This window comes from Colletotrichum orchidophilum, assembly GCF_001831195.1.
Source record: "Colletotrichum orchidophilum strain IMI 309357 chromosome Unknown Scaffold_38.1, whole genome shotgun sequence".
NCBI classification, from domain to species: Eukaryota; Fungi; Ascomycota; class Sordariomycetes; order Glomerellales; family Glomerellaceae; genus Colletotrichum; species Colletotrichum orchidophilum.
This window is the reverse complement of record NW_019172994.1, coordinates 134,548-153,425: the sequence shown is the minus strand read 5'-3', so window position 1 is coordinate 153,425 and position 18,878 is coordinate 134,548. Positions and strand designations below refer to the sequence as shown.

The following is an 18,878-nucleotide window of genomic DNA, read 5'->3' as shown; positions in this document are numbered from 1 at the left end:
AGGACGGGGACGCGAAGGACTACCTTAATAGCATTAATGGGAACATGCGGGCAAACTACGGGTGGTAAGTAATGTACCTAATGGCAGAGAATAACTATTGGGATCAGGCTGCTATCGCATCTATTCTTAGTGCCTTGGTGTGTAGTGATCATTGCATGCAGGTGCGCAAAGAGCAGCGTAACCTTTGTTGCCATGGCAGCCCAATGACACCCACCATAGCAGGTTTTTTTACTTCTCCCACAGAGCTCACAGTGTCCCTCGTCTCCGTCGCACTTTCTGAAGACGGTGCCCGCGCATTCGTACCTGATGCTTTTTATAGCGCCCAACAACAACCAGGCAATATAGAGGCAGAGGAGGAAACCCCGCCGAGCGCTCAGAAATTTGCGGATTGAAGATCTTTAAGATAAGTTACCACGTAATTACCTACCTTGAGCACCACCCAATACGACACTCGCAAGAGGGTATTGGCTATATCCAATCTAGGTACCGTGACAATCGGTACTGACCCCATATCCGACCTTGATCGGCCGGCCTCAGCCGCTTGAGAAGCCCGTGTAAAAATGGGTCCCGGATCCGGAATACCAGACCTAACATCAACGTGAATTAAGGCATCTCAGACCCGGTCCAGATGTGGTTATCGCTTCGACATAACTCCATGACCAGACTCTCCCAGTTGAGGCCACTATCCAGACCAGGAATGGCATGAGGACTGGATCTCGTCAATGAGAGTAGCGTGTTAAATACCGTCATCGAGCTGACGATATTCGACGAAAAACGAGCGGCATTTTCTGGCGAGCAGGTGGCTGGGTGGTATTTGCCTTCTGCAGGCATGCGAAGCTTGCTTGAATTGTAGTCCGAAGGTAATCATCGCATGTCCCGTCCAAGATTGCCATGATCGGCCGTCTCCGAAGAGCTGAAGCTTCCATGGGGAATAGAGCATGCTTTCTATCGTGTTTCCCAAGGACATTCTTCAGAGCTTCCTGGTGATTAAATGAGTTACCACATGGCGATGTGGAAGTGATTCTCTGTCGGTGACTGACAGAGTATGCAACCCCCCTCGTGCTCATCTGCCAGACGCAATAAGCCCAGTCTTCTTCGGAGCAGTAGGCAGTGAAAGATATAGATCACGACTTTGGTTCTTAGTTGGTGTGTCATTCAGCAGGTATTTAACCGGCCTCAGTGAGTTTGATGTGATGTCCTTAAGAGTGGGCATGCAACCTAGGAACAAATCAAGAATTCACATGGCCCTTAGAACCTGAATTCAGTCTCTTTCTCAAATTTTCTCAACACGAACGATTGGAATTCACCCACTCGTCTTAAATCATGATGTTCGCAAGGGGGATCGATTTCATCCGCCTCCTTCGGCATCTGAAGCTGCTGAGGACTGGACCCAGCAGGATGCAATGCCTCCTCATGGTGTTAATAATCAAGCTGCTCACCGTAGGTACTACTAGGAAATATGAATAGTTGCAAAATGGCTGTTGAAACATCTGACTGACGACTCTGACCTGCTGACCTCTGGGCAACACTCAGTGAAAGGGCATACGAGTTCCCGGTCGGTAGAAAGTGGTGTTGTACTACTGTTATTGAAGTGGCAAGTGAAGGAAGCTCCCAGGTGAGGCCTTATGTTTTACAATTTCAATCTGAACTATCTTACTAAAACGCCTCCAGGCCAGCCGGCCTCCCAAACCAAGTTCCCAATTCATCGCCGTCCTCTTCCCTGTTACCCGACACGAAGTAGTCTGTCATTCGCGTGGTATCATCATCATCTTCGACCGGCCAGTCCACCTTAGGGTTCCCCTTGGCTTCGAGCATGTCCTTAGCCGTGCCCCAGCTGAATCGGCATTCAGCCCCCCATCCAAAGATCGGGTGCATATTAGATCTCATCCACGACACGCACCGCCCATCTGATGGGTAACCCGAACCCCAAGCCATGCCCTCTTCTCCCTCTGCCGCGGCCTCGGGGGCTCGCCCCTTGTAAAGAACCTCAAGTGCGGCGTCACGAGTGACCTTTGCGCACACAGAAGCTGCCGAGACGCAGGGGTAGAGACTGTCTGCCTTCTTCGCGACTGTAATCTTCGTGGCGGGGAAGAAGCGTTGCAGTTTAGCCTGGTAGGCGGCGGGCTGACCGACCGTATCAACGTAGATCTCCTGGATGTTGACGCCCTGAGCAAAAACACCCTTGATCAAGTCAACGGTGGCGTCCATGGCCTGGGCGTTGAGGTTGTAGTTGGCCCCCGGGCGCATCATGCCTGAGGATATGTCACGGGCGCTGAGTGCTGAGATGGCGAAGCCGCAAGACTCGGCCAGGTCGGAGTCTGCCGTACATAGAGCCGTCATGAGCTGGGAGCGGACGGCTGGGGTGAGCACCTTGGAGTCGTCAAAGTGATGGGTCTCACGGAGCAAGGGGTCCGAGAGAGGAATGGGTAGATAAAAGACACCATACACCATGGGTCCCAGAACCGGCCCGCGGCCGGCCTCATCGACACCTAGGCAGACCGGAGTGCCGGACGCTGCAGGTGAGTCTGAGTTGTCAGATGTGCTGAATTTTGTTGATGAGGTTGGTGGAAGAAGTGTCGAGGGAACTGGGGAGAAGTATGTATACGAGTCGCCTGAGAGGATGGCTTGTTCGTTGATAGACGGAGGGACAAAGACGCCCGGGACCGGAGTCACAAGGGCAATGTTCTCGGCTGTTTGAGAATCTTCCATTGTGACTGGTGAACTGAATTTGGGTGGAAATAGATCTGGATTCTTTTTGGGTCTCAGTATTGTGGTATAAGGGTAGCTTCGTATGGGCTTTACGTCGTCCTATGCGTATCTTAGAAGAACCAATTGGAGCACCTTTTTGTCATCCCCAAACTCCGAGCTGAAGACCTAAACAGTTCAGACTGTGAGATTAGGGCAGATGTTCATAAAGTCAGGTACTTGGACTGAGAAACCGGGTATCATTGATGGCTGGTCTACCTAGCCCCTCGACGCGTCTATATTAATGGGGACGCGTTCAGCAATGGCGCCAAATCCACACGTGCCGGCCCCTGTCAACTCCGATTTGCAGCAAGTGCCGGCCACTGAAAGTCCTTCGACACAGGTGTGCTCAGCGCGCGTCCCCAACTCTCTGTGTCATCCAGAAAGTCGCGCGCGCTCAACCCTCTCAACACCACCTCCGCAGGATAAACACGGCCACGATTCGGCCCACGACGTCGTTTCATTTGCACCAAAGGCACTCGTGCTAAAGACTCAGATCGGGATGCTTCATCTCGATTTTTGATCTGCTCTCTAGATTTGAATCATTTCACAACTCTACATTCACAATGGCACCACCGCGACAGAGCAACGTTCGGCGTCGCGAGACGTCTACGGGCGATTTTCATGAGCTTGGCGTAAAAGGACGGTGCGTCGCGCACTCCCGTTCTCGAGCTGGCGCGAATCGCAAGCCCCAGCTGACACGCGGACTTGTTGGGCTGACATCCCGACAGAAAGACTGGCATTGAGTTGCCCGACACAGGCGTACGCGACGAACATGGCATGCAGCCTATCGACGGCCTCTTCTCCTCGCCAGAGAAGGATAATAGATCCGCCAGCGACGATGGCGAAGAGGACATGGAGCTGGAGTCGGGTGAGTGCCACTGGCGTCGTGCATCGTCGGATTTCTGACGAAGCTTCCGCGTTAGAATCCGGTCCCGGTCCTTCCACGATTATGAAGAACCACCCTCGGCTTGTTCCCCGAGGAACATCCCCGCGAAAGACGAACCTCGGATCGCCTGCGATGCGGCACCCAAGCTTCGGCCCTTCCTCATCGCCGACACGACTATCGCCTCAGCGGAGGTCATCCTCGCCAACAGAGCCTCAGCCAACTCGCGGGGGTCCGGTATCACGCAAACTCGACTACGGTGCCCTGGAAAAGAACGGACCCGGCCTCAATGGCAAACGTCCAAATGGGTTCAAGAGCGGACGCGCAGTCTCCTCCGAGAATGAGGAAGACGAGGAGGCCGTTTTACAGGCGCACAACGGCCCTGTTGAGAATGGGGACGAAGAGTCGATGCAAATGGTCAGCATGGACGACGGCGAAGTGCCAGAGCCTGAGTCTGAGCCAGAAGCACCGGAACCAGAGGAAATATCAGAAGTCGAGGCTCCGAAACAGCCTGTCAAGCGTAAAGGCCGTCCGGCTAAGGCGAAGCCAGTCGTTCAGGAAGAGGCAGAAGAAGCAGCGGCACAGTCCAGCAATGAATCCGAACAAGAGAAAGCACCAGTCAAGAGGAGAGGCAGGCCGGCAAAGGGCAAGGGCAAAGACAAGAGCCAAGCAGACGAACCTGGGCCTGAGCAGGAAAAGGAGCCGGAACCGGAGGTCAGCGCGCCCAAACGCAGACGTTCGCGCAACTCAAACGGAGACAAGGAGCAAGAGGAGGAAGACGACCGCGCATCCAAACGACAGCGGAAAGAACCCAAGAAGGCGACAGGCGGAGCACGTGGGCGGCCAAAAGCTGTTCCCCAGGAGGAAGAGGGCGAGTCACCGAAGCAGACAGCCAAGGCCGCCTCAAAATCCAAACCCGGACCCAAGGGAAAGCCAGGCCGCAAACCGCAAGCCACAGCTGGCGAGGACTCGATCCTGGGCGTGGTGCAAAAGGGACCGCCCATGCCCAAGGCGCGCGGTCTGGTCTCGCAGAAGCAGAAGCAAGACCCCCACTCCATCACCCACACGCGATCCGGCCGCCAGTCGTACAGGCCGTTGGCGTTCTGGAAGAACGAGCACGTCACCTACGACGAAGATGGGGCCTTTGAAGACGGCAAAAAGGGCAACAGATTTCTGCTGCCCAGCGTCAAGGAAGTCGTCCGCGTCGAGGAAGAGGAACGGGAGGCGGCGCGCAAGGGCAAGTCGAGAGGCCGCAGACCCACCGCCAAGGCAGGCAGGCGGCGACAACAGGTTGAGTCCGAAGACGAGGAGCCGGCGGAACCGTGGGAGCAGGACCCCGGCAGCGTCGACGGCGAGATCGTGGTCTGGCAGCCGGAACACGAGTTCAACCCCCCCGCCATCAATGAGCAAGTCGAGATTGACGAGGAGCGGATTGCGGTTGCCGCGAGCGCCATCCAAACAAGGGACATTCGCGATGCGACGTTCCGCTTCGCAAAGACGCTCAGCCTGCCCTTTTTCGGTTCCGGCGTCGTTGACCTCCCGCCCGGCGCGGAGAAGCGGCCCAAGAACTCGCGCAAGATGCAGATGGTCTTTTTCGTGTTCCAGGGCAAGGTCCTGGTCATGGTGCACGAGTCGCAGTTTAGGATCAGCGCCGGTGGAATGTGGTTCGTGCCGAGAGGTAAGCTGCGCACATGGGATATCTCGAGTTTGAACACCTTTACTGACGATCGCACAGGCAACTACTACAGCATCCATAATGACTATGAAAACCCAGCTCGCATCTTCTTTGCGCAGGGTTGCGAGTTGAGCAGCGCCGCGGCGATAGGAGGGACTCCTGGGTTCTCTCAAGATACGACCATTGGCTGAAGTGTTGATCTATCTAGGACGTAGACAGTGGGTTTCCATCGGTCCCATCTGTTAGCTTTTCTCTTTGATCGTTGGTTGTCGGCGGTGTGTTCTGCGAGATATCCCATTTCCTGCCCTCTTTCCTTCCGAAAAGCAGCTCACTAGCTGGGCACCCCTCTTTAGCAGCTCGTTTGGATTCCGTCAGTAGCGGTGTTCCTTTTTGGGTCCAAGAACGGGACTTGGTCTGGTTGGAGCAGGTGATGCGAGCCAGAGAGCGAGGGAGCGAGTGCCAGTGAGGGCAAGGCTCCTCTTCCGTGTCGTGTTGTGTTGTGAGATGAGCGAGTTGAGGACTATCATGAGGAGTAGCGGCTGCTTGTTTTTTGGGGGGTTGTTTTATAATTGCACCAAAATCCATCGAAACTCGTCTCCCGACACTGGACATAATATTTGTGACACCCAGCCAATGCAGCAACTAGATTTGATGAACCTATCTGGTGACACAGAGCAGGCATCGTAAGAAGCAAAAATTGTGGAAAGCGCAACCTACTTCAAGCCCTCGCCTCAAACTGTCTCATGGCAACTCTTCGCATACCTAAGCTTGCCGCATCCTGCGTAGGGGTGGGTGACCCTAATCCTTGGACCAACGAACGGCTCAGGGGGTTACTGCGAAACAAATAGTCTCACGCATCGTCACAAAGGCCATCATCATAAGTGAGAACCATATCTTATAGACATTATATCCTTTGCCTCCCTATTCATAAAACCCCCTTCGCTCTATTGGGCGTCTGGAACGCAGCATCAATTCAGCTGTCATGACTACCTTTACCTGAACACACCACAACGACAAAAGTCTAGATGTCATCAATATCATCCTCCGCGCTCTTCTTCTTGCCCCGGCTATCCAGCGTGTCCATACTGATGGAGTCGCTGTCGCGGGCGGGCATGGCCAGCGCCTGCCGCGCCGTGTCCGAGTTCTCAATGAACTCGCGCAACTTCGTCTTGCCAATCTCGACGCCCTGGTTGGCGGCCGCGTTGGCCATCTGGTACATGGGGCCGAGCATGTTGAGCGTGTACGCGACGTAGGTTCCTCCGGCGAGCATGATGAGAAAGACGAAAAGAAACGGGTTGCGCACGACTGTGTAAGTTAGCATGAAGTACCAATTTCAAAAACGGACGCCACTCACCAGCAATAATCTCGTTCCACCCCAGGGCCACTAGCAGGGCATAGAAGTACAGGGGCACCTGTGCGACACCGCCGATGGCGCTGCGCTTGGCCTCGACGTAGACGCCGTCTGCAGTCTTCTTGAACCTGATGACGAGGTCTTGACGCTTGCTCTCGCTGAGAACAGTCATCTCCTCCTCAAGACTCTTGCCATCCTCTTCATCGACACCGCCAATCGGTGTCAAGTCCTCCTCGTCGCTGGGCTCGACTCCACTAGGTTGGTTGCCAATCCAGGCAGGCAACTCGGGAGGGCCGTAGCTCTCTGAAAGCTTGAATTTCGACAACAGGGGGATGAGCGTCAGCGTTGACTCTCTCGCCTTGGTGTAAATGCCTTCAATATCGTCGGTTGGCCTCCAGATTCTCGGCACGCCGGCCTCGTCGTATCTGAACTTGTCCTCAAAGTTTTCTCTCAGCTTCAACAAAATGTTGCCTTCCATGACCTCTTCCTCGATCCTCTCGCGCAGAGCGACCCAACTCTTGCGCCTGAGTCGCCAGAGACCAACTTCGACCTCATCATGAGTGGCTTCGAAGCTCTTGGCACGGTCGGTGAACCTGCCCTGTGCGTCCTTGACAATATCCACAAACACGGTCCAGATGCGATCCCAAAGATCCTTTTCCGCAGGCTTCTCGCCAGTTTCGGGGGCGCCGGACCCAGCTCTACCGGAGCCAAGCTTGTTGAACTCGAGGCCAATCGCATCGCCCAAGCGAGACTTGACCCATCGCTCCACCCTCGTGGCCAACCGGCGCATCTCTTCCTTGCGCAGCTTACCGCTTACATCGTCCAATTCTTTCTCAAATAGCACATACTGTGACTTGAAGTTGGACCAAGCAACGTCAGGGATGGCAAGGCTCTCAGCCTCGCTTTTGAAAAACTCGAGCGTCTTCTTCTTCTCCGCGGTAACAATCTCAGCGAATTCATAGGCCGCACCGGACTTTTGGCCAGCCTTTACAGCGCCGGAGACGTGCTCACTGAAAGAAGCAATGGCAGCCTTGTGAGCAGCCGACAACTGCGCGTTGTAGAGCGTTTTGAGGCGGCCGTCAATCTTGGCCTCCAGATCTTGGCGCTTGCGCACGTAGACACCCTTGTGATATCTGCTAGCTTGATTCTCGAATGCCTTGAGGCACTTCTCGCGAGACTCGCGTCCCGTCACACCCAGGTCGGCCAACACGGCGGGCTTACCGGCTCTGGCAGACTCAGACTGCTTCTCCTCGAGCGGTACGACGGTGCTATCAAACCCAATCAGAACCTCCCTCGAGATCTCATCGCAACGGAATTGCGCCAGCAGCTCTTGCTGTGTCGGAAGATCCAGATCTTTATTGTTGACGATCTGATCCCAGATACCCTCGGCAAAGAGCGAAAAGCCGTCGGCGGGAATGCGTCGGTGGTACTCGGGCAGGAAGACACCGCCATCGAACTCCTGAGTGCTGGCCCCACTCGTGCGGTGCCCCGCAGTGAACCTCCTCCCCAGTTTCTGGATCTCGGTAGTGAACTTATCGGCCTGCAGGATCTTGTGGGGGAGCGCGGCAAAGGCGAAGTCGAAGTAGTCCTCGATGCGCGAGTTTTCGAGGCCCTGCGGCTTGGAGATGGAGGACCAGATCTTGGTCAAGTCCTGGATCAAGGTGTTGCGGAGATTTGCAAGGGGTGTCGTGCCAAGGTGGTCTCGGATGACGAAGAAGAGTAGTGATCTCATGCTCAACCTGTGTGACGTGTTAGCGAGCGGCGGGTCAGCCCACGCGATGGCGACTTACTGCTTGTCCTTGAGGAAGAGCTGCAGGTTGACCTCGAAGACGGTCTTGAGCAGACCCATGTTGGCACCGTTGTACAGGCCGACCTGTGTCTCCCAGAGGTTGACAATCAGAACCTCGCTGGTCGCTAGGGCGAAAAGGGCGCTCTTCCTCTCAAAATCCTGGTCCTCGCCACGCTCACGACCGTCAGTTCCCTCAACGTCCATGACAATGATGTTCTCGGCCATGCCGGCTTCCTTCTTGTTCTTGGACATCCATATTCCCTTGGTGGTCTGCTGGCGCATCGTCTCGGACATTACGGAGAAGTCGGTACCGAATAGGTTGTTTAAGAGCGTCGACTTGCCGGTGGATTGGGAGCCGAATACGGAGATGAGGTGGTAGTTGAACCCCGCCTCGGCGACGCGCACTTTTTGCAAATATGTTGCGACATGAGCACTGTAGAACAACGGATTAGCTTTTGATCATGGTCGTTTTGTGGATGCGGTGGAAGGTATGTCGTACTTGAAGTCTTTCTGATCGTCAATGACCTGGATGCCATGCTCGTAGTCCTGGGCATCCGGCTCGTCGCCGACAGCAGCAAAGTGGCCGTTCATGGTTGGAGCGACGGGTGAAGCAAATAATGTTGAGGGGCAAATCTCGTATGTTTTACTTGGTCATTGTCGTTTCCAGAAAAAAGAAGAGGGAAAGGAAAAGGAGTGGGAAGCCAAACGTCGTTCGGTGCAATGTAGCAACAGGGGCGAAAGTGCTATGGGAGTTGGCAGCTGGAAAGGAAGTGACCACATCGACCCTTGTGATCAAATTCCCCTGTCATGGGCCGTTAATCTTGCTTTCCCACCTGGCTTTAGAGCACAATTGCGCCGGATGAATGGTTGGTCCGTGCTGCTTCCTCCCCAACGAATGGCCAGAACGGGCTCGGCCTCAGGGCACCCCCTGGCATGTGAATCCTGGCACTTCTGCAATATCCCGTGGAAACATCAGACGGCGTGACCACGACGGGTGAGTGGTCATGATGCATAGTGCAATGAGACATCTCCAATCGGGATCTTAGTCACACAGCATGGGAAGCAGAATGGAAGCAACACTCTCCAACTCGTTGCAGTGCTCCCGTCCCTGGAACTAACAGCTGTCAGTCATTTCGGGGGGGCGCTAATACTAAGGTCATGTCTCCCATCGGCGCGGGCCGGCTTTAATGTCGAATTTCTCCAACTCAAACCATGGAATCTTCCTGGCGCCATGGTACTGCTAATAGTGAATTGATTCAGCCATACTTTGAAATCAGGTTCTTCATGATACCCATTGCGCCTCCGCGGTATCCTCCACCGAATATCGCATAATGGTTGAGGTGGTGATATCTGCGGCCTCCTTGTCAGCGGGGCAAATCACCATAGCAACCCCAAGTAAGTGGGCGAGAAGGCGAGCGAGTGGACTTACAACTCGTAGAGTGCAACCCGATCATCCCATTCCCCTACCGGTTCCGCCTTTGGCACGAGCTTGTTGTACTCGTTCCAGAAGCTGCTCCCGAAGCCGCCAAACATCTTCATGATGCCCAGCTCGTACTCCGAGTGCCCGTACACGGCCGACGAGTCGTAGACCACCTCCTCGGCGCCGCCCTTCCCGGCGATCTGGCCCCGGCTGTGGTTCCCGCTCCAGAGGTCTCCGTGGACCACCACTGGCTTGATGCCCTTGACGTGGTCGTCGCCGATCAACCGTGGGACGACCCGGCTCGCAACGGTCTCCACGGCATCGGACAGCTCTCCATCCGAGCCGTTGTTCTTGATCCCTGCGCGCAAGACGCCACGCAGCCTATTCTCGGCGTAAAACTCCGCCCACATCTCCTTCCACGAGTTATCCTGCGGCGTTGAACCGCAGCAGGTGCTCACAGGAAACCCGTACATGGGCTTGTCGAACCCTTCTGGGATAGGTGCCGGGGTCGTGTGCATCTTGGCGAGCTTCGCGGCTAGTGACAGGCCGGATCCGCCAGAGGTCGAGGATCCCAGTTCCAGGAAGTCCGTGACTAGAAAGTACTTGTCCGGCGACGACTGGTATCGCCCGTGGGTGTGCGACTTTGGGCAGAAGTTCGGCACCGCGTTGTGGATTGCGTTTAGCGATTCATGTTCGCCTGCGGATTGTCAATGCCCAATGCTTAAGCTTGAATGCTAAGTCGAGTCCGGATGGTTTTTTTTCCACCATACTGCTCTCGTCCTTCGGGCTTCACTGACCTCTGAACATGACTTCAGCATCTTTTCCGGCGCCCGTCTTCACGAAAAAGTTGGTGGGCTGGCCATCGATGACGGACGTGAGTTTGAATGATGACGCAAAGCCAGAGGCGCCATGGGACGCGATTTTGGTCTGTTCTGGGTCAAGATGGAGCGCTGCGAGAATTGCTGCATCTACATTTGGTGCCATGTTGTATTAAAAGACTGGGTTTTTTCAAATCTGGTTTGATAGTATGATGGTTTGCTCGTTTCAAAGCAGAGCTCTCAAGCTCAGTTACATGCCACTAGCTTGGACCGTTGGGTGAGCTCTGAGTGACGTAGAATAGCAACGGCCTCCACATACTATGACTGACCCGACTGATCCCACAGCATGCAGCATTCATTTCGGCCCCACCAAAGACCCATTCTGTTTGTCTTTTGCAGCCACCGTGTCCCTCCGCCCGTCTTGGGCTGTGTTTCGCTCCGCTAACCAACAATTATTAACCACTTGGATCGATAGCTCAGTGGTAGAGCGAGAGATTGCAGTTAAACGCAGTTTATCTCTAGGCCCCGCGTTCGAATCGCGGTCGGTCCTTGTCTTTTGTTTTCTGTAGCTCCATTAACGAGAATTTGATCTCGGCAAAAAGAAATCTGCCACACTTTTGCTTTGCTATATCGCCTATGAAGGATGTCTGCCTGCCCCCTTTGACTACGTGCTGTTGTCACGCCCATTGGAGCTATTGCGTGCTTTTTTAAGCTTGTTGTTCCAAGTTGCCTGATTCGGCCCCCGGTGCAATGGTGGTGGGGTCATGTTCCCGATCGACCGACAAATTAACAAGAACGGGGCCGTGGTGGGGCGCTGATGGGGCCGTTCATGCTCCGCCCAAAGCTGTGAAGATGATTCTATAGGATCATAACGTGACCTGCTTGAAATGATTTGCAACGGGATGGATGCCTCATGCTGCATATCTGTCTGTTGTAGGAATTTGTGGTTTAGTTCTTGAAATATATAATCAAATGAAATAAAATTCCGTCTGGCTCCAGTGCATTCCTTCGTGTAGGTAGGGAAAGTAACACCCTCTACGATGTAAGTACCAACGCCAGGCTCCCCTCCTCGTCTTGTGATATCTTCTAAACTCAGCATCCAAGTCGCGGTTAGTTCCCATCTCGCCTGGCTGGCTGACAAGCGGAAACCAAACCCCGGCATACCAGGCCTGCCATTCATTACCCCAACTTCAACTTTCCCCCTCCAACTTTCCAAGCCCAAGCAAGCTAAAAGCGAGGGAGCACGCCAACCACCAGTGAGTGGCACGGCACCACACCCAAGAGCATTTCTTTTTTACCCCATCCTATTACTTCCCCAGGATTGAGATCTCATCAGCCCAACGGGACAGTCACCCCCGCTAACCAGCTAGGTGGCGCCGGCCGGCGTATCCCAGTTCGTCCAACGACTGCGACCCAAGGACCCCTTATCTGCATCTCAAACCCTAAATCTGGTGCTATCGACCGCGTTTGTGCAGCTGCGCCCAGAGACAACGCTCTTGATGAGAGTCAGCCTCTTGGCGTCCGGGGCAGGATTGAGGGGTTGAATCCAAGCCTGTCTGAAAAGAAGGAGGCCTGCTTCTCTCGAGTAGCTCCAGGAGGAAGTGAATGCAGGAAGGAGAATGGTCCAGATCCCCATGCCAAGATGTCACTTCCCGGGGTAACGTGGCCCAGATCTAGTCAGCTTGCGGCGTCGTTGTCGTTCTCCCCCCTCTCCCCCCTACTTCTCTCCCCTAGAAGATTTCCTTTCCTCGGGCTGGGCGGTGAACGTTGGTGAGAGAGGCACGGTCTGAGCTGGTGCTGCTTTCCTGGGAGTAGACGCTGAGATTTGTCGTTGAAGAAGTCTCTTCACGGTGGAGGGGCGTCAGGTCTGATTCTATTTCTCGTCGCAGAGTTTGTGCTCGTGTTTCTTTTGTTGGCGGACTCGGTGTAGACGTGTAACTCGGTGCCGTGGTCTGCGGGGCGGTCGTCTTCCAGTGCTCGCCGTTGCCGTTCCAGCAGGCGGAGCATGGACACTGAGGAGTTCGGTTGATGGCCGGCGGCGGAGTGCAGTGGCGCTTCCACCAGCTGAGAGGCTTTTGTTCGGAAGACATTGTAGTATTGTTGTTGGAGCTTGAGACGAGAAGCAAAGAGAAGGGATCAAGGGACCAGAGAACCAAGTCCAGGGTCTATGTGTGCGTGTGTATGGTGATATAAGTAGAGATCGACTGGACTGGCAAAGGTCAAACGATGACCCCTTAAATGCAAAGCAGAAGGCAAGAAACAAGACTGGATATGGAAACAAAACCGGGACGGGGCAGGAGACTTCTCGGGAAGGGGGGCTCCAGCGAGATTATATACCCACGATGAGTGACCTCCGAGACCACGGCCGGCCGAGCCAGGTCAAAGGAGATGGTCTTATGCGACCCCTGGTGTAATATCCATGGCTCTGCATGTGAAGCTGAGTGGACGGCTTGCGTAGCTGCAAAGCTCAACGCCCCGGCAGCGAGTATACTTTGGGCTCCGTACCTTATGAAGGACAGTCCCGACTTGACTGGGCGCTTGCCTAGCTAGCATGGTAGCTAGCATGGGCTGGCTGCCGCCGCAGGCGCACACCCGAAGGCCCTGCCATGTGCGTCTCCTAATGACATATTCGAGATTGCGTCGCTGCACGGTATAACCTCGAAGGCTCACTCAAGCCCCTGGAGACTAGCAGAACTCGAAGAAACGGCGTGGGAAAACCTCGAAAAATTCGAGAAGGAAAGAAACGAGTCTGGGTACAAAATGGTCGCAATAATTAAATGTTGGAAGGGGCTCCCGAATACGGCAAAGACCGGTATGCACTGGTCAAGTTAGTCACCTTCGCCTATCGCCTCTAAAGTTGGCTCGGGACTGGTTCGGAGAGTCTCGCAATGTCAGAGCCCGCTTTTCCTTGACGTTCCTTCGGCCAACATACGATGTGGAGCCTCTGCCATCGTGGAATCAACAGTTTTTTCTCAATCGCCGGGCATGCGATAAGACCTGAGCGGTGTCGTGCTTAAAACTGTTTCGCGGGCTTCGTCGTTGCGAGGTCGTGCTCAAGACTACGATGTGGGTCGCTCTCTTCGCGACTGAGACCTGAGTAAGGCGCAGATCATCCAGACGATCAACGAAGGGAGCTAGCGAGAACTTTTAGTCTTTCACCGTGTTGATTGCCTCTCAAGAAAAATGGATGAAGGATAGAAGGAAAATATCGGTCTCCTAGGGACGGGATTGAAAGGTCTTCTTCGTGAAGGAGAAAACCCGGGAATAAGTGGCGAGGAAAAAGGACGACTTTCTCCCCCAGCCGCAACACCAAAGTCTAGACCCCGTCGAAGACCTAACCATCCCGAGCAAAAGCAAAATTCGCGTCATCGACTCTGATAGATCTGGGCAAGGTTCGGGAAGTGTCCGCCGGGAGGGCTTTTCGCTAGCATGCAAGCTGGAAAGTTCAAGAACGGGAGAGATGCATGGAAACGCTATTACCGTAGCAAGGGTGTGTATGGTACGGCGACGGGGACCTCGAGAGAGTTAACCGCGGCCCGGCAAACGACATATCTTTGAGCCTCAAGGTGGATCCTCCGTTGACGGTTGTGGACGCCATTCATCCGAGAATCGCAATAGCCGAAGGGGGATCCATTTTGGGCCGACAGATGCTGTGGCTGGAGGGATCTCGGGGGATGGGTCCTGGGAGGCTGAGTGGAATGGCCTGATCACTACGTCCGGCGTCGCATCGGGGCCATTTGGGGGATATAGGCACTCTTGCGCCGGCCTGAATCCAAGCTCTGGAATCTATTTTTCCTTCTTCTGGTCTTCTTTTCTGGTTGTTTGCGCTTTGTTTCCTTTGACCAGATTGAGTTGAAGCATTGGCTGAGCGAGTTCAAAGCAGCAAGTATTGCTGAGACAAAATGACAGCCATTTCAGACCCAAGACAGGGGTCTTCCGAAATTCGGAACTTGGCTTCCCTGGACGGCTCGTACATCACTTCTTTCATCTCAGTATCTATCTAACATGCAGCAGAGTCATTGGAGTTTGATAGCAATCCTTGAGATTCTCGTCTCTTCTGGTCTGAGCACTAAGACTGCACTATGATGAGTGAGTCTTTACCAGTATCTGCCTGAGGACCTTTGCTGAATCAAGATAAGCCTGAATTTATGGAAGCTTCTACCGGATACAGCTGCTGCTATGCCTAGCTGTCCCGCAAGACTGTCGCCTTTCATGATCGGTCGTCTAAAGTCTCGCCCCGTCCTGCGCTATCAAGCCATCCCAGCCTTAAGATGGGTGAACCCTCCACATTACAGCTCATCATCAGCCGGTCCAACAACCTGAACACCGAATTTTCAATTCAACCAAAAAAACTACGCCGGAAAGGGCGAAGCTCCAGATCTGATGGATGTGCACCAGCAGCCTTCCTATTGGCCGGTGTCGGCCATTTGGCGCAATGCTGATGCGCGAACCGCTTATGATTCTTCAAAAACACTGCTAAAGAACCCCTTTAGACGGCTATCGGAAGCCGAAGACGACGCAACCAACGTACAGTGCGTCGAGAAATATCACTCGTATCAGCTCTCTTGCTATGTCCAGCCCTCGGTTGTAAGGCTTATCGACAACGAGAGTGCGCCAACTACCGCTTCACCTTGCGAAGAAAAGACCTCATCAGGCCTCTGGTGGCGCGGAACACGACTCTGCGCCACCAGCCTGCTGTCGAGTGCCAAGGAGACTTATCGAGCTATGGGATCGACTGCCACAAGGAGACTGGACCAAGTACGAGAGGACGTCTGCATGTGGTGGCCGCCTACCAGGAGGCTTCGACTGTGGTTGAGACGACTACTGATAGCCTGGGCCACTGCCATCATGAGCACAATTCTGGCTTGCCATGTGATGGCGCAAAACCCTCCCGTCTACGTGCTGGTCCACGCATGCCAGTCGTGGTCAGTTTATCAGAGCCGGTAGCTCGCATCGATGTTGGCTGCGTCCTAGGCTCTCAGCTTGATCATCAGTTTGGGACTCGAGTAATGTGTCTACCGGTAGCGGCCATTTGAATGACAGAGCATATTGGAAGATTCAGATTGGTGAGATGCGGCTGAGAAAAGCTCGGGTAGGGACCATAGTCAATGACTTCAGTAAGTTGGATCCTTCAATATGAGCTCATCATAGGTCGCTAACTAAGTAGCAGGTGAGGGTCTTGCAATCGGTCATGTTTAACACCTTCAAATCGACCTCCCAACTTTGTAGAAATTCCTGATTTCCTCCAACAACACATCGTCACCGAATTAGACACTGTCATTGGATGGGATTGATCTCAGTGGTCATTATGCCGTAAGGTATAATGAACGGTACGCGTTGGAGCTCAAGTGAGTGTGAAAAGGAGTTGAGCCGAAGGAAGCATATTTCGAGGTGTATCTGTGAGTCTTTCAACAATATTACCGGTAGTACAAATGGATGTGCTGTCCCTAGAGTCGGATGGCAGCGTGTGCCAAGCAGGATCCCAGCAATGTCTGAAAGTCGAGGTGAAGAAATGACGCCACATGATGAACCTGCAGATGCAGCTCCTGCAGACACGTGGTTGGCGTTATGTCTTGACAGGTGCACGGGTTCGGAGCTCGGACCACTATCGGCCGCTTTACCAGGTAGCCCCCGATCTTCCGACGGAGCTTTCCCGTACTTCGGCTAACAGTCGTCCGGGACAGACCTTGGTACTGTGCATTCAGTGATTTTTAAAGACCTTGAATGAACCGAGCTAATTGAACTGAGATAGAGCACATACGACGAGTTTCCCTTATTAGCTTCACAGACCTCAGACCCTTTTGGCTACGGGAAATATGGAGAAGTGTATGGCGGAGTGAGCAAGCTCCATTGGGTGCCATGGACCTTGTAAAAGCGGCGGTACATCCCTGTAGCTCGGCTGAAGCTTTGTTCCGAGCGAAAACCAACCAGAGGACCGGGAATTCCCGCGGCCCAGAAACCTCTGGTTTTCCCGTTTGAGATTGCTTGTAGATAGCGCTTTCTTGCAAAACCAATTGCATCACAGCACACCTACAGGACTTCTCGTCGGTCCTTTTTCCTTTTCCCCATCTACGAGCACGCGCCTCTTTATCCCACCCGTCGGGATCTTCTTGTCAGTCATTTAATTGACAGGCGCGCCTACCTTTCCCACTTCTTCCGGTCTCGAAACCCCCCGTCTTCGCGACACGAACACATCAACCCCCTTCACAATCATGTTCAAGCTCGGACGCAGCCGGTTGGCTTCTGCCATCCAAACTTCCTCCAAGGTCGCCGCTCCTAGATACCCGGGCCTCGCCCAGCAACAAAGGAGAAACCTCAGCATTCACGAGTACCTCTCCGCCGACCTTCTGCGCCAGGTAAACACCCACCAGGAACCCACGATACAAGGGCCCCACTCCTTTTCGGGGGGGCCAGTTTTTCAGGAGCTCCAGCTCAGTGCGATACAAGACCAGACAATAGCTAACGTTCGGGTCGCTTTTCCCACCTTGTCTAGTATGGAGTCGGTGTCCCCAAGGGATCCAACGCGAAGACCGCCGCCGAGGCCAAGGCCATCGCAAAGGAGATTGGTGGTGAGGACATGGTCATCAAGGCTCAGGTCCTCGCCGGTGGACGTGGAAAGGGCACTTTTGACAACGGTCTGAAGGGCGGCGTCCGCGTCATCTACTCCCCCACCGAGGCCGAGATGTTCGCCGAGCAGATGATCGGCCACAAGCTCATCACGAAGCAGACCGGCGCTGGCGGCAAGCTCTGCAGCTCCGTCTACATTTGCGAGCGCAAGTTCGCCCGCCGCGAGTTCTACCTCGCCATCCTAATGGACCGCGCCTCCCAGGCCCCCGTCATCGTCTCCTCCTCCCAGGGCGGCATGGACATCGAGACCGTCGCCAAGGAGAACCCCGACGCCATCATCACCACCAACATCGACATCAACAAGGGCGTCACTGACGAGATCGCTCGCGACATCGCCGTCAAGCTCGGCTTCAGCGAGCAGTGCATCGAGGACGCCAAGGACACTATCCAGAAGCTCTACAAGATCTTCCTCGAGAAGGACGCCACCCAGATCGAGATCAACCCCCTCTCCGAGACCTCTGACCACAAGGTCCTCTGCATGGACGCCAAGTTCGGCTTCGACGACAACGCCGACTACCGCCAGAAGGAGGTTTTCGCCCTGCGCGACACCACCCAGGAGGACGCCGATGAGGTCCGCGCCGCCGAATCCGGCCTCAACTTCATCAAGCTCGACGGCGACATTGGCTGCCTCGTCAACGGTGCCGGTCTGGCCATGGCCACCATGGACATTATCAAACTGAACAAGGGTACCCCCGCCAACTTCCTCGACGTTGGTGGTGGTGCTACCCCCGCCGCCATCAAGGAGGCCTTTGAGCTCATCACGAGCGACCCCAAGGTTTCCGCCATCTTTGTCAACATCTTTGGTGGCATCGTCCGCTGCGACCTCATCGCCAAGGGTCTCATCAACGCCTCCAAGGAGCTCAACCTCAAGATCCCCATCATTGCTCGTCTCCAGGGTACCAACGTCGAGGCCGCCCACGACATCATCAACAACTCTGGCATGAAGATCTTCTCCATCGACGACCTCCAGACCGCCGCCGAGAAGGCCGTGCAACTGTCCAAGGTTGTCAAGATGGGTAAGTCGTGAAATTAATCCCCTTTCTCCCAATGACCTGGTACTAACTATCAATCTCCAGCCCGTGACATTGATGTCGGCGTCGAGTTCTCCTTGGGTATCTAAAGCTCTAGCGTTGTGTTTTAGACTGGCCTCGCCCTGTACATTAATTAACATAGCCCTAGGTTGAAGGAGCTAGAACTGGGAGCCGAAATATCAAACTTGTGTTCAAATGTCACTTGCAAGTTTCCCACAAGCGCTCTTCCCCGTTGCCCTTCTTGTTGTGAAAGTGAATGTCCTGACCTTCTTCTGTATTTCCTGTCCTGTCTATCCTTTTCACCTGCATGACTATGGCTCACATGCACAATTTGATAAGCAATGTCCCCACTTCACGTCACAAGAAGCATGCAGAGAGGTAACCACATCACTTGCTTCTGCCTCGCTTATGTGTCCCTTGCTACATCTGTAATCTTAATCACACGATGGAGACGCTCGCATCTCATCACCAGATGACTAAGCCTTCATTCGCTTACAAGGATCGATAGCTCAGTGGTAGAGCGAGAGATTGCAGCT

General features: G+C 54.2%; 7 protein-coding genes across 7 annotated transcripts; 3 read left to right on the top strand and 4 right to left on the bottom strand.

The window, feature by feature from the left end:
* Positions 1-1,656: 1,656 nt before the first annotated feature.
* CORC01_05481 (ribonuclease HII) lies at positions 1,657-2,709 on the bottom strand (the record flags this gene model as incomplete). Its single annotated transcript, XM_022617124.1, has 1 exon — positions 1,657-2,709. One exon carries the CDS (start codon positions 2,707-2,709, stop codon positions 1,657-1,659), a length of 1,053 nt encoding a protein of 350 aa, XP_022476349.1.
* Positions 2,710-3,311: 602 nt separating this feature from the next.
* On the top strand, positions 3,312-5,497 carry CORC01_05480 (cupin; the record flags this gene model as incomplete). Its single annotated transcript, XM_022617123.1, has 4 exons — positions 3,312-3,391; positions 3,477-3,616; positions 3,672-5,309; positions 5,367-5,497. The coding sequence occupies 4 exons, from the start codon at positions 3,312-3,314 to the stop codon at positions 5,495-5,497; spliced, it is 1,989 nt and encodes a 662-aa protein (XP_022476348.1).
* An 830-nt stretch (positions 5,498-6,327) lies between these two features.
* CORC01_05479 (sey1) lies at positions 6,328-9,037 on the bottom strand (the record flags this gene model as incomplete). The annotated part of the gene is made up of 4 exons (XM_022617122.1): positions 6,328-6,611; positions 6,661-8,396; positions 8,448-8,879; positions 8,946-9,037. 4 exons carry the CDS (start codon positions 9,035-9,037, stop codon positions 6,328-6,330), a joined length of 2,544 nt encoding a protein of 847 aa, XP_022476347.1.
* Positions 9,038-9,702: 665 nt separating this feature from the next.
* CORC01_05478 (fructosamine kinase) lies at positions 9,703-10,850 on the bottom strand (the record flags this gene model as incomplete). The annotated part of the gene is made up of 3 exons (XM_022617121.1): positions 9,703-9,796; positions 9,876-10,563; positions 10,664-10,850. 3 exons carry the CDS (start codon positions 10,848-10,850, stop codon positions 9,703-9,705), a joined length of 969 nt encoding a protein of 322 aa, XP_022476346.1.
* Positions 10,851-12,414: 1,564 nt separating this feature from the next.
* Positions 12,415-12,774, bottom strand: CORC01_05477 (uncharacterized protein; the record flags this gene model as incomplete). The annotated part of the gene is made up of 1 exon (XM_022617120.1): positions 12,415-12,774. The coding sequence occupies one exon, from the start codon at positions 12,772-12,774 to the stop codon at positions 12,415-12,417; it is 360 nt and encodes a 119-aa protein (XP_022476345.1).
* A 2,293-nt stretch (positions 12,775-15,067) lies between these two features.
* On the top strand, positions 15,068-15,631 carry CORC01_05476 (uncharacterized protein; the record flags this gene model as incomplete). The annotated part of the gene is made up of 1 exon (XM_022617119.1): positions 15,068-15,631. One exon carries the CDS (start codon positions 15,068-15,070, stop codon positions 15,629-15,631), a length of 564 nt encoding a protein of 187 aa, XP_022476344.1.
* Positions 15,632-16,896: 1,265 nt separating this feature from the next.
* CORC01_05475 (succinyl-CoA ligase subunit beta) lies at positions 16,897-18,431 on the top strand (the record flags this gene model as incomplete). The annotated part of the gene is made up of 3 exons (XM_022617118.1): positions 16,897-17,040; positions 17,178-18,327; positions 18,388-18,431. The coding sequence occupies 3 exons, from the start codon at positions 16,897-16,899 to the stop codon at positions 18,429-18,431; spliced, it is 1,338 nt and encodes a 445-aa protein (XP_022476343.1).
* Positions 18,432-18,878: the final 447 nt, after the last annotated feature.